The sequence below is a fragment of the Hemibagrus wyckioides genome, linkage group LG21 (assembly GCF_019097595.1).
Source record: "Hemibagrus wyckioides isolate EC202008001 linkage group LG21, SWU_Hwy_1.0, whole genome shotgun sequence".
In the NCBI taxonomy this organism is placed as follows: Eukaryota; Metazoa; Chordata; class Actinopteri; order Siluriformes; family Bagridae; genus Hemibagrus; species Hemibagrus wyckioides.
This window is the reverse complement of record NC_080730.1, coordinates 13,488,527-13,502,251: the sequence shown is the minus strand read 5'-3', so window position 1 is coordinate 13,502,251 and position 13,725 is coordinate 13,488,527. Positions and strand designations below refer to the sequence as shown.

Here is a 13,725-nt window from a genome sequence, read left to right as displayed (position 1 = left end):
ATTAAAGAATTCTCGATGACCGAACCGTCTTACAAATACACAACAATCTTTATTAAAAAAGTCCAAATAAATTATTCCAAACAAAAAGAAATATATAAAATAAGCTAGCAGATCCACTCAGTAGAAAATAGGAACGTATTTACATGGCATTATGGAACTAGTTAAATTAAGCAAATATTGGTCAAAACAGTCAGAAAACATTGGCCCCATAAATGAATATTTGTTGGTAGGCATAACACACATGCAGAAAAAAAAAGAATGCAAAAACAAAAGATTGAGGAAAGTTCCAAAGGACAAAACATCAGTCTAGACTAGCTAGCTTGGACATCTTTCAAAAATAACAAAACAACTGGAAATATTTGTGATGGACCACTAAATTTGGTTGGAAATTGTACCCATGGGGCGGGCTTTACATGGATTTTTTTTGCTTGGGTTTTCATGCTTTTGGTGTAACAGGTAGTGCTGTATTTCTAGGCTTTCTGGAACTGGATATTAGAATAGTATCACTTCCAACACTCCTTCACCCTTGTTCACTTTGTAATATCCACTGAGTAAGCGACCTGCGCTCCCTCTGTGCCCGTGATGCTGTCGACGATAGACGTCAGAGATCTCAGATTGGCTTGCTCCGAAGAATCTTCGTTCAGCAGATCTGTGGGAATAATCCAAGAGGTTAACCTGTTATCCTGTGAAAACTTCTTGAATGACATGAGGAAATTTGTCATAAGAAAGATTTGATGAAACAGCTAAGTGATGTTTGGTTCAGTCAGTCTTTACCGTCATGGGTGGAGCCGTAGGCTGGGGTGCAGTGCTCTGATGCGGTGCTCCACTCCGGGCTGCTACAGCATGTGCTGCCTGAACCCTGGTCACTGGAGGAGGACACCTGTTACACACACGTTTCACACAAACACCCATTAGTCACAACACTGAGCCAGTTACATAAAACTGACACTTGATGGGGAACAATTTGTGTCCAAGAACAAATATGCATGAGGATCTGTACGTGTAAGTGTAAGTATGTGATCATGATATTAATCTAGACACTACTATGTTAAATGCCAAATTTTGAGATTGTAAACATTCTGTGTAAATATTGTATACATTCTATATAGTCAACTATAATGCATTCTGTGGCTAAAAATAAGACTCCATGTAGGTATTGATCAGATATACTGCTGGCACCCAGAATTTATGTGACAGTCTATATGCTACCATATTCCTGATATTTCTATGCCCAAAATGTGCTTTTCCTATTTAATATAACTTACCCTCTGAGCAGCCGAGGCCCGGTAATGCAGGCCAGCCTGCTCGTGCTCCTGCTGATTGAGCGAACTGACAAGTGCCTGTAGCCGCTCAATGTACTGGATAGCACTTCTGAGGATCTCCACCTTTGGTAGCCTCTGGTTAGGGTTGGTCAGTGTGCTGCGCTTGAGCGCCTCGAACGCTTCATTCACCTTCTTGAGTCTGCGCTTCTCACGCAGAGTGGCCGCCCGACGCCGGTCCATGCTTACCGTCTTGCGCTTACACACCTTGCAGGCCCATGGCAGGCACTGACCCGGGCAGTGCTCTTGCTCCTGGTTAGGTGAGAGTGAAAGAGAGAGTGTGGAGGATGGAGATGGTTTGTCTTCCAGTCCTACATTGCCAGAAAGCAGTCTTCCATCCCCACATAGCCCCATCATGGAGCTCCTGTCTGGGTATCCTCCTTGATCAAATCCCCCTGAAAGCCTGGAAGGGAAGAAGTTCTCATTGCCTTCATAAAAGCGCTGCTCGGGGAAGAAGTACGGGTTGGTCTCGAAAAGCTCCATCTAGGCTGACTTAAGGCTGGAGAAGTGTGCACTCCACTGGCTTGCTCTCTTCTTTCCTCACTTGCGCTTTCACGTACTAGGTCCTGCGTGGTGTGTGTGTGTGTGCACTGCACGTGTGTATCCCCGAGCTCGTGCCGAACAAGATCTGTGGGCAACAACTGCTCCACACCAACTGCAGGGGTGGCATTTAAACCCTCTGCCTGGTGTTAGATCACTAGGTTAAATATAGCCAGGGCCCTGAGAAACCCGACCCCATGTTAAGCTGTTGCCACACATCTATACTTTGCATCTCTGTCCGTTGCCCCTGAGTCTCTCTGGGATGTTTTTGGGGTCCATTTTTGTTTAAGGAACTGTGGCAGGGTGCTGTTGAAAGTTTGTGAAATGGGATCTTGGTGCCAAGGAAATCCAACAAATCACAAGAGATTTGATCAAGCAATTCAGAGTGACTACTTTAATTAGCCAACATCTCCAAATAAGTTCATCTCAAGTTTCACAGGATCTGAATAGTATATGTTTTATATAAATGCTTAAATTCTTTAGTTCTTATCTAATTATTATATCCTAAAATTTTCATGAGATGTCACATGGAATGCACCTTAAAGGGTGATTTGGGTTGTGGATTTATGTAGCTTAAAGGATTTATATAGAGCCCTAGAATAGATAGTTTGCTTTTTAGAAAAGATTTACTGTAGAACCTTTAAAGTTGAAAGTGGTAGGAGTATATTAGAGAGTGTATTAAGACTGTAGAAGAGTGTGTGCTGAGAGACAGCAATGAACATCTTTTCCAAACATATCCGCATCTATTTCACCTTTGCCTTTCATTGTATCCTAGTACCGGAACCATCCAGTGAATCAGCCCTTCAATGTCCCTGACCTCGTTTATCGAGTAATCATCTCCAGAGAATAGAAATCCCTCATGTGTATGTGTAGTTTCATAGCCCAAATGCTAAGTCTGTTGATCTTTCTTTTGGCTCTTAATGAAGCACACTGGCTTATTTATGGTTAGTGAGGCAGCAGCAGCTATGTGACACACTTCCAATATAAGTCGAAGGGACTTTTTCCACAATTCAGCTTTGTCATTGTTTATATTCATTCTGTCCTGTCTCTTGATACAGGGTTTGGTTTGATTCTTAATCTTCCTGTTAATTAAATCATTAGAAATTTATTAAGATTACTACAGTAGTGTTAGCGACATGATCAGCAGACAGACAGACAAATAAACAAACAGTACTTTTCAGGAATATAACTTTTGACTTAAAAATATGAAAGATCATCAGATGAAGATGAAAAGCAGAAAGAGCCACCAAATCCAGCATACATACATTTAACAGGAATGAACAAATCAATGTGAGCTAGCTAGCCTGACTATCTATTCCTGCTATTGGTGCAAAAGTAAACTAAATATTTCAAAATATTGGGTCCATAATGTTATTTATATTAGATTTTGGTTAATAGAAATGTCTAATATAGACGATTAGATTTAGTATACTTAATATTTATTAGTTTTACATCACCCATAATTTCTTATAGGTCATTAATAACCATGTATAAGACATTCTTTATTCTTTTTATTTTGTTCAATTACCTATAAATGCGAGTATATCATCCATGACTGACCAGACTACTCAGACTAACTGTGCTGAATCAGGCAATTAACATAATCAGAAAGAAAGAAAGAAAGAAAGAAAGAAAGAAAGAAAGAAAGAAAGAAAGAAAGAAAGAAAGAAAGAAAAGTAAAGGAAAGAAAGAAAGAAAGAAAGAAAGAAAGAAAGAAAGATGGAAGGAAGTAAAGTAAGAAAGAAAGAGACAGAGAGAGAGAGAGAGCGAGAGAGAGACAGAGAGAGAGAAAGAAAGAAAGAAAGAAAGAAAGAAAGAAAGAAAGAAAGAATATTCCTAAATTATCATTTGCAACAAGAAAAAAAGGATTATTTTAACTTCAAACTTTATTTGGTCACATCCCCAATCATACACAGTAGGACATGCAGAGAAATGCTTTGACTGTCTGTTATAAAAGTAAAAATACATAAATAAAATAGAAAAATTAATTAATTAATAAAATGGAACTAGCTAAAGAATAAATGCAAAATATAAAAAAAATACAGCACATGAATACAATCCAATGACTGATGATATAAACTTAATGATATGAATAAAGTTTTAGTTTTAATGTTTCTGAATAAAGTGCCTACATGTGCAATGATGTGCAATAATGTCATAACGTTTTTGAGTTATTTGTACATAGGTTCCTCATTATATACTAATAAGTATGCAAAGGTTTCATAACCACTATTTAAGCATGAATAAAGGATTAATGATAAGCACATCATCTAATAATGACTTATTTTGGGTTACGTTTGGGTTAATACTTTTATTACCTGTACAAACAGTTGGTAACCAGATTTATATCAATAAGAAACACATGATTTTTTTACATGTCAGACGGTGAAGTTATTATAAAGTAGTACCCACTGATCTCTTCTGATATTGAGTTACATTTATTAAATGTATCCTAAAATACACCGGATATCAGTGTATTCAGCTCAGTAGACAGTGAGAATTTATGGATGTCGACACACAAAATTCTTTCATATGTTGGCAGGTGTGTGTGTGTGTGTGTGTGTGTGTGCAAGTGATCTAGAAAATGTAATTACATTTAGCATAACATCTGTACTAGAAAATTTAACAGGTGATTAAAAAATAAAATTAAGTCTAGAACATTCATTTCTAAAAATGAAAAATGTGAATGGTGCCATTTCTAATAAAACGCATGGTTTGTTTTGACCTCAGAAAATAAGGGCTAAGCAACACCTTCAGCCCGTCACATGGGTACCACTTGCCTTCTCGTTGTCGTAACCCAAGCTTCCAGGCCTGGCAGGATTAACAGGCTGTGCAGTTGAGTTAAAATGTGTCAGGTTAGAATGTGATGGATGGCCACTGATGGCTGAAGGAGCACAAAGGGCCCTCTGTGGCTCTCTGGGCTGGAAGGAGCACTGTGTCTGTATCACTCACTCAGGGCCTCCCTTTAACCCCATTGTCAGCATAAGCAGGGTGGCAGCCGCACGCACCCAAACACACACACACACGTTTGTTTTTCTATCTTTGTTAGGCCCTTCCACTGGTATCACTGCAGCTATTTATGGCTAGGCCTACACCAAAATCTAACCTAACATTAACCACAGTAACAGCAAATATTTTTTTAAAGATAAATCATTTGAATCTTTTCATTTTTTTTGTATAATAAATAAATAAATAAATACCGATGAAAGTTGTGAAAACAGACTTTTTATGACATCCATTTCAAAGTAGACTTCTTGTCCCCCAAAGGAGTTAAACACACACACACACACACACACTGCATGGACCCCACTTAAAAAGGAAAGTACTTCTTCAGCATTTTGGAGAGGTTGTCCATCTGCTCAGACAGATTGTTGAAGTCCCCTTACTCAGTGATTTTCTGTTTACTTTCCTGAATGTGACATTTCACAAACACACTCAGGGAAACAAGTCAAATCCTGAACAAGAAAACTTTTAGCTGTTCCGGTTTAGCTGAACCGTTAAAGGTTCTATGAAGTAAGAGTTTCCCTATAAGCGAGGGTTCCCAGGAGGCCTGCTTTTTAAAAAAGAATTCCCTGAAGAGCCTGTTTTCCAAATCCTCCTGCACACTGCATGATTTTCAGCCCAGTTTCCAAGTCACTGACTAATTCTGTGGGTCAGCAACTAAATCATTCAGCATGGCCTACCCATAAAATAAAAGATTATCTGGTACAGTCAAAACAAAAACAAACACAACATGATTCAGTGCACAGTATTGAAAAAAAAGTAGAAACAGCTCCAGACCTCACTACCCATGTCTCCTTAACCAATATTCCATCAACAGATTCTCTTTAATTTCTTTCGATGCAATAGTATCAGAGTCACATAATAACTCTTTATGTTATGTGCGAGAGCAGGATTTGGGAATCAGGTGTGTTCTCTCCAGGTGAAAGATTGTGTGATGTGTGCCTCGTCTGTGAGAGGGTGTATAATGTCAATGCACATCCCTTACATCCACCAAACAACTAATCAAACGTAAGTAATGATAATGATGTGGAGTGTGAAAAGGTTCGTGATTTGTGTAATGAAATGTACTGAGCTCTTAATGCTGGATTAATGCTGGTTAAAAAGGGATTTGCAGGATTAATATTTGAAGTATTTTCAGAATATATGGATTATCCCAATAATGATTATTATTAATAACTGCAGTATTTAGTGATCAAATGTTCGGTACTTTTCATATTGGTAGTACGTATTTTATTATTAAATCAAGATTTAGGCAAATTTTCCAAATTCCATGTCATCTACAGATAGACTTACATAACACTTATACACCCTCTTCAGGTCATTCAGCATGGAGGCCTGACTCACTCCTCAAATGGACAGCTGATGAGAATCTGTTAGTTTGGGTCTTGGGTGTAAGGCGGCGTTCGGTGCCTCTGGGAAACAGTGCTCTACTTCTTCCTCAGTGACAAGCAGCAGCACATTGCGTGACAGCTGGTGCAGGGAGGAGGGTACGAATTGGCCTGTTGTAAAGAAATGCCCAGAACGTGGCTGCATTAGCCACGGAATGTGCGCTCTCCTCTCATGCTTTACTCATGAGCTCCTAGAAGAAAAAAGATTAGGGCCTTCAGTATTGCTTCAGCAAGAGAAGTGACTGTAGTGACTGCAACAGATGCTTGGAGGGGTTAAAGATGGCTTGCTGCTTTTTTAAAAAAAAATTTTTAATTGGTTGGGTCCTTCTTTTCAAGCTCATCTGCTTCAGCAACATGAATAACTATGCAATGAACATGAACAAACCGGCTTGTTGCACTATTATTTAAAGGGTAAAAACAGCAGTACACAAAGGAAAGAAAATTATCAAATGTCATCCTAGTCAAGAAAGAGGGTTGAATTAACTATCACTATTAATTATCATTCTATTAATGATCACTCTCTTTTTCTTTATTCTCTGCTGTACTTCATATATTCATTCATTCACAGCTTTATCCTGGTCACGGTTGAGGAGGATTCAGAGTCTATCCTGGGATCACAGGGGTGAAGGAGGATTACAACCAGGATGGGATGCCAGCGCAACTAAGCTGCTCTAAGAAATATGTTTAACAGTAGGTACAATTTGTATACAGAACAGTTCACTTTTGCCACTTTATACAATGTGTAATATGCCTCTAATGGCTTTAGGTTAAAGTGTAATATACACAGAATGCATCTCAATAATAAAAGCCATATTCACATGCAATCTTGTACATATTTTACAGTGTACAGTTATTTATTTATTCGACATTCTTTCTTTTTTCATTTAAATTACTTTCTTCTAAGTATTCTCTTTAAGTGCCCACGGTAAAAAAATTTTTTATCTTTGTTTCTACCTATGTTTCTTATCTTTATTGTATCCTTATCCTAAATCACAGGACACCATGCACACACTCATTCACACACTCACTCACATCATTCATACATTTGGAGTAGCCAATGGAGAGGTGGAAGGAAACTGGAGAACCAGAAAGAAACGCATGTGGGATACATCTGGAGCTGTGAGGCATCAATGCTACCCACTGTGACATCCACTTTTTTCAATCATTATTATACTGTAGATATCACTGAAATAAAATTTTATGCATCAGTGTCTGGTTTCCTCCTTTAGGGGAAAGTGGTTTATTTTAGGGTTTAAAAGAATTTTCCCAGAAAGTTAAACTAAAATATCTGTAGTGGTTATAAATCTGTAGCTATGTTTACAGTTATTTTTGTGACATTGTCTACAACATTATTTAATTACCTAATATATTAAACAGCCAGCCTTGGTTGGGTGATGTGTAATTATTATTTATTGTATTTTCTCATCAAAATTGTGTGTATTTATTAATTTAAGGTCTGTAACTGATTTATGAAAATATTGCTGTTCAAGTCTTTATCTGTTCATATGAAGCATATCTACAGACAGGGTGATGTAACCAGTGAATAAGCATTCTAAAGCTGTGCTAATGTTAATCTGCAACTTTGCATTCTGGTCTGTCAGCGCTGCACCACTAATGACGCTTTGGCCATTTACTGCAATGTGGTTTGCATAGACCTACCTCTTAGAATCTGGCTTTACAGTCTTCAGTGATTCACTGATTTTAATGCACTGGTGTCTGTAGCATTTATGGATAAATTATAAATATTACAATTTATGGACAATATTTCAGAAGCACAGATTGTAACTATACAACTATTCTATAAGTTTTACCGTTGTTACTTATAATAATCATAATTCATAGCAGTTACTGAACAGTAGGCCTTTTAATGATTGAATAATATTATAATATTTCAATAAAATGAATAATAACTGGATTTTACTTATTCACAAAGAGCACCAAGAATGTGGAAATACAGTACAGTTTACCATTTTATCTTTTATCCTATACATTAATGATATAAGGATTACCATACCAATGAGTTCTGGTATGCTGGTATACCATCAGACCCCTATTTCAAATTCTCCTTTTTTCTTTTTTTTCTCCTTTTTTTTCTTTTTTCTTTTACAATAACCAGAGGCAACTGTGTAGTTACAATATTACAATTAATAAGGCCCTCTGCAGAGTATTCAGAAGTCTTCAGAAGTCTGAAAACTGTACATGGTCCCACAACACTAAAGTCACTGAGTCCTTTTATTAGTTAATAATCCCCTACAACAAACAGAATGGAAGGCATGTGCATATGCAGCTGTCTGTGTCTTAGTGCAAGTGGTGTCATGTTAAGTCACAGGAATGACCGTGTGCCCTGCCTGCCTCACCCGACAGTGGCATTCTCCTTGCTGTTAGTAAAAATTCTAGACACAAACAAAGTGCCCATTTTTTCATGACTTTATAGGAAGTACCATGAAAATAAATTCAGATGAAATCAGAGTGAAACACTGATGCAGACAAAGGGTAAAATTTATACAAAGAAAAAAACAACAACCAACAAACAACCACAGAACCAACCAACCAACAAACAACCAATAAACCAACCAACCAACCAACAAACCAAGAAACAACCATTAAATCAAACAACAACCAACAACCAACCAGTTAACCAGCCAACAATCAAACAGCCAATGAACCAACCAACCAACGAACAACAAATGAACCAAACAACAATCGACAAACCACAAATATACCAACCAACTGAGGCAAGCAAAGGGTGAGGTCTATTCAAAAAATCCAACTAACTAACCAACCAACAATCAAACAACCAATGAAGAAACCAACCAACAAACAACCAATAAACCAAACAACAAACAACTTATGAACCAAACAACAACCAATAAACCAAACAACAAACAACCAACTAAACAACACCAATAACCAACCAACTGGTCATCAAAGAGCCAATGAACCAAACAACAACCAATCAAACAACCAATGAACCAACACTCAAACAACCAATAAATCAACTAACTAACAAAACCAACCAACCAAAAACAACCAACTACCCAAAACCAATAAACAACAACAAACTAAGTAACCATCCATCCACCAATCTAACCATCCATCTAAAGGAATAGTTGGAAGGAACTACCTAAACATTACACTGAATCTGATGCTGTGTTTCACTTTAGCCTCTCATTAATGGAGACCGTACTGAATGTCGACTAGCCATCACTTTATGAGAATGCCTTAATGGCCAACATCCATATAGTCATTTCATTAAAGGGACCTTTCACGTTGTAAAGTTCAGCGCTAAGGGACAGCTGATTTACCCCACTAGAGTGTGTTAGCTTCTGAAAGAAAGAAAAAGTGTCTCATTTGGTCTGTACACTGCTGCAGCATGGTGCATGTCCTAAACCATCCCTGTGTATCTATAGCCCGGTGTCACAAACTCCCCAAAGTCCATGTTTTAAGTGCTCATGCCACCCTGTTTCTTTGTTTTAAGCAGTCAGAGCCATGAATAGATTTATGAATCATGGAAATTGTTATGTAGCTAAGTATAGTGTATGGAATTTCCCATCTGAAATATTTGAAGACATGTCACCATCTTGATCTGGGACATATTTTGAGTAACTACAGTAATAAAATTCATACATCTGGGAGCTCATATTCTTGAGCATAGCATTTGTTTTACAGTAAGGGCAAGGCAAACATGGTGGCATTCAATTGTTTGACCGTAAATTTGGCCTGAATTTTGTTCACTGTTTAAGTCCAGATTCCGGCTGGGATGCTGACGAAAGCTAAGCCCCCTCCTAGGCTTTAGCAACAGAACAGAAATACTATCTAAGAGCTACTCTCCTCGTCTATTCTGTGTTTATATGTGGCCTGGGCTTCATTGACCTTCTCCCATGTCAGCAAGGAGACAAATTTAGTGCTTCGGTTTCCGGAGAGACCAAATAGCCTGACAACACTGAAACCAGGGTGAGAATATTCACACTTTTTGAGATATGGATACTCATATTTCAGCTCAGTTCCTCCAGGAATCAAAGAAAGAATCTAGCATGTAGAGACAGGATCATCTTGCAAAAGTATATATTTGTTCCTCAAAGGAGTATTGGCTGTAGGGTTCTTGAGAGAGTGGCATGTGACTGGTGTGCTGGGAGTGCCAGGATGGCATAGAATGGCAATCATGTTGTAGCTGTAATGACATGCCTGTTCATACCAGCACTCTGGCGTCTGCTACGTCACGGTTGGCCTACAAATCTTTTTCCACCATCTCCTGGATCACTGGGTTTTAAATAACCAGCTATGCTGTACACCAGGAATCTACATACTGTAACTCCCACACAACACTTGAAGTCACATCAGTTTAATTTGAAATAAATTCTTATCTCAATCAGACAGCATTTTTTAGTCGTCAGTGAATATTCCAGACATGAAGAATGTAAGGGATTGTTGTCATCTATAGGGAGTGGCCAGATATTCCTAATTTCTCGATTGTCCTTTTTGATGATTGTCTGGTGATGACCCATATTCTCCACTTCTTGATCTTACCTTCATAGTCTTTAGGGTGCATATAATGTTTGGGGAATTCTTTGGTACCTCTCTCTTTGTTCCCTGATCAATATATTTTTGACAAAGAGACTCCGTACATTCTTTGTAAGAGAAAAGGTACTTGCTTTAAGTCCCATAGCTTTAGCAGGCAATAAGTTGTCAAGAAGCTCCTTAGAGACAGCTTGCCTTTATTTGAAGTTGATTTTAATTGAAGACATGAGTGTAATAGTTACATTTGGGCATGAGTTTGAATGTGGGTGGTTCATTTTGAGCGATGCCACATGCCCCGTTGTGAAAGAGTGTATAGTATTTCTTTTATTTTTATTTTTTCCACCTAAAATATTTATTTCTTTCACTTGAATTTTGTTGGTTGGTCTATCACATTAAGGGTGGAAACAAATCTGCAATTTATTAGTGCCTTTTTTCTCCAAAACACTACAGTTTTCAATATATTCTATTCAATAAATGCATCACAATATCAGCTCAAGTGCTACTTAAGTGAATAATGGCAGCAGGACATAATTGCTTTATTCTCATTGACTTTATTCTCAGGGTCATGGAATAATGACTGTGTTTAATTATGTTTAGCTTGTATATGCTGTGTCAGGTTCAGGCTGTGTTGAATGCTACTTCATCTGAATCGCTATCTAGCTAATTAGCTAGCAAGCATGCATAAAGCCTTTTTGGTAGTAGCTCTTCATTCGGACATATAATGACAGCTGCCTCAACATAATCTATTTAATCAATACATTCTTCTGTCAGATACAAGAATCGGGAGATTTTTCAGCGCACGGGCCACAGAGGCAGCAGTGTTTTGGCAGTAATGCGAGGTGGGCTGGAGAGAAAGAGTTTGCTACCATAGTTGGAGAATGGAGGGCAGGTGGCTGAGCAGAGGCTGTCGTGAGGAAGAGCCGAGAGGACAGCTGCTCCTGTCAAACAATGACTTATTCTTCACCATTCACTGGTCAGCACTGTACCACACAAGCTCCTTGCATGTATACTATAACCAGGCACTTTACAGTGTGTGTGTGTGTGTGTGTGTGTGTGTGTGTGTGTGTGTGGTGGTGATAAAATGATATACATCTTACTTTTTTACTTACATTTCTTTCAGTAAAATTAAAGTGTCAATCTGAAACACAGTCACACACACACACACTGTAATGTGCCTTGTTAAAGTGTGTGTGTGTGTGTGTGTGTGTGAGATTTAAAAAAAATGCATAGAATCTTTCTAGACCAGATAAGTTTAAGATTTAGATTTATATAATTTATTTAGGATTGATCCCAAATCACAATCTTGGTACTAAAAATCTTTAGTACCAAGATGTGCAAGAAATAATGCTTGTTGTGGTGTATTATTGTATACATACTGAATGTATGTGTTTGTGTCCACACTCACACCACTAGAATGTGGAAAAATGCATTTACATTTCTGGCATTTGGCAGATGCTCTTATCCAGACAGAGGTACAAAAGTGCTTTGAAGTCTCAATGAATACATTAACACTGGTTCAATAGGACACAGACTTAGCATACCATCAGCCTAAAAACTGTGTTGGGAGGATTTTTATTTCAATTCATAAAACAAACAGGGAAAACAAGTGCTAGTTGAAGTGCTTCAGGAAGAGGTAGGTCTTCACCTGCTATTTGAAGACTCAGCTGTCCAGATATCTAGGGGAAGTTCATTTCACCACCTCCATGCCGGAACAGAAAAGAGTCTTGACGTATACCTATGCTGAGAGACAGTGGGACCAGTCGAGCAGTGCTAGAATATTGGAGGGAACGTGGTGCAGTGGAGTCATAAGAGCTTTATGCATGATGACACACAGGCTGTAGCATCCTGTAGCACTATGGTTCCAAGTACATGAGTGAGAGATGCTCATTGTAGAGTGTCATATCACAGTGCCACTTAAAAAACACACTCTTTTTAGGGATGATGCACCACCAAAGAAGACATGCATCTAGACAGCTCTCTGTCCTGATACTCAGCTGGTGGAAAGAACTTCTCTTCACAAACCAAACAGCAAAATCGCTGACTGATTTCAAATAAAGACCAGAGATCTAAAGACCACCTCAATTTTTGCTAAACACTCAACATACTAATAAACAAATCTGTGCACAAACATCATTTCCTTTGCTTCCGTTGTTGTACCAACTTTTCGTTGAAGTAATCCTTCTCAAAGAAGGTTATAGGTTTATGGTATCTTCACTTCTATTGCCCATGTGTGTGTGTGTGTGTGTGTGTGTGTGTGTGTGTGTGTGTGTGTGTGTGTGTGTGTATGTGTGTGTGTGTGTGTGTGAATGTGGGTGTGCATGGTGTCCTGGTGAACTGGCGTCCCATTCAGGGTGAAGTCTCACATTGCACGCAGTGTTCGCTTGATTAGCTCCGGATCCAACACAACCCTGAGCAGAAAAAAGTGATTAATGAACATGAATGAATGAAAGAAAGAATGAATGAATATATGAATTAATGAATGAATGAATGAATGAATGAATGAATGAATGAATGAATGAATGAATGAATGAATATTTCTTATACTTGCTTATTGGCCTAGTTTTAAGCCAAGTTCACTGTTGACTTTATTTAATAAATACTCTGAAAACTGCTCATACAAAACGTTTCAACACAGCACAGCTTATTAAAAAAAACCTTCTATAACGATATATAAATTGACAATATATACAAATTATAAATTGACAATATATACAAATTATAAATAGACAATAGAAACAAATTATAAATAGACAATAGAAACAAATTATAAATAGACAATATATACAAATTATAAATAGACAGTATAAACAAATTATAAATAGACAAAATAAACAAATTATAAATAGACAAAATAAACAAATTATAAATAGACAATAGAAACAAATTATAAATAGACAATAGAAACAAATTATAAATATACAATATATACAAATTATAAATAGACAGTATAAACAAAT

The 13,725-nt window shown here is 37.6% G+C and overlaps 1 protein-coding gene and 1 long non-coding RNA gene across 2 annotated transcripts; one reads left to right on the top strand and one right to left on the bottom strand.

Annotated features, from left to right (window-relative positions):
- Nucleotides 1-44: 44 nt before the first annotated feature.
- On the bottom strand, nt 45-1,968 carry myog (myogenin). The gene is made up of 3 exons (XM_058374075.1): nt 1,266-1,968; nt 775-880; nt 45-649 (listed from the first exon to the last, which is right to left on the bottom strand). The coding sequence occupies exons 1-3, from the start codon at nt 1,800-1,802 to the stop codon at nt 531-533; spliced, it is 762 nt and encodes a 253-aa protein (XP_058230058.1). The 5' UTR covers nt 1,803-1,968; the 3' UTR covers nt 45-530.
- Nucleotides 1,969-6,350: 4,382 nt separating this feature from the next.
- LOC131342202 (uncharacterized) lies at nt 6,351-7,512 on the top strand. Its single transcript, XR_009202986.1, has 3 exons — nt 6,351-6,661; nt 6,819-6,940; nt 7,247-7,512. It is a non-coding gene; the product is annotated as an uncharacterized LOC131342202 (long non-coding RNA).
- Nucleotides 7,513-13,725: the final 6,213 nt, after the last annotated feature.

Coding starts and splice junctions, on each gene's coding strand:
- myog (XM_058374075.1), bottom strand. CDS start 1,802: ATGGAGCTTTTCGAGACCAACCCGTACTTCTTCCCCGAGCAGCGCTTT. Junction 881..1,265: donor GGGCCTCGGCTGCTCAGAGG/GTAAGTTATATT, acceptor TGTGTGTAACAG/GTGTCCTCCTCCAGTGACCA. Junction 650..774: donor CTACGGCTCCACCCATGACG/GTAAAGACTGAC, acceptor TTATTCCCACAG/ATCTGCTGAACGAAGATTCT.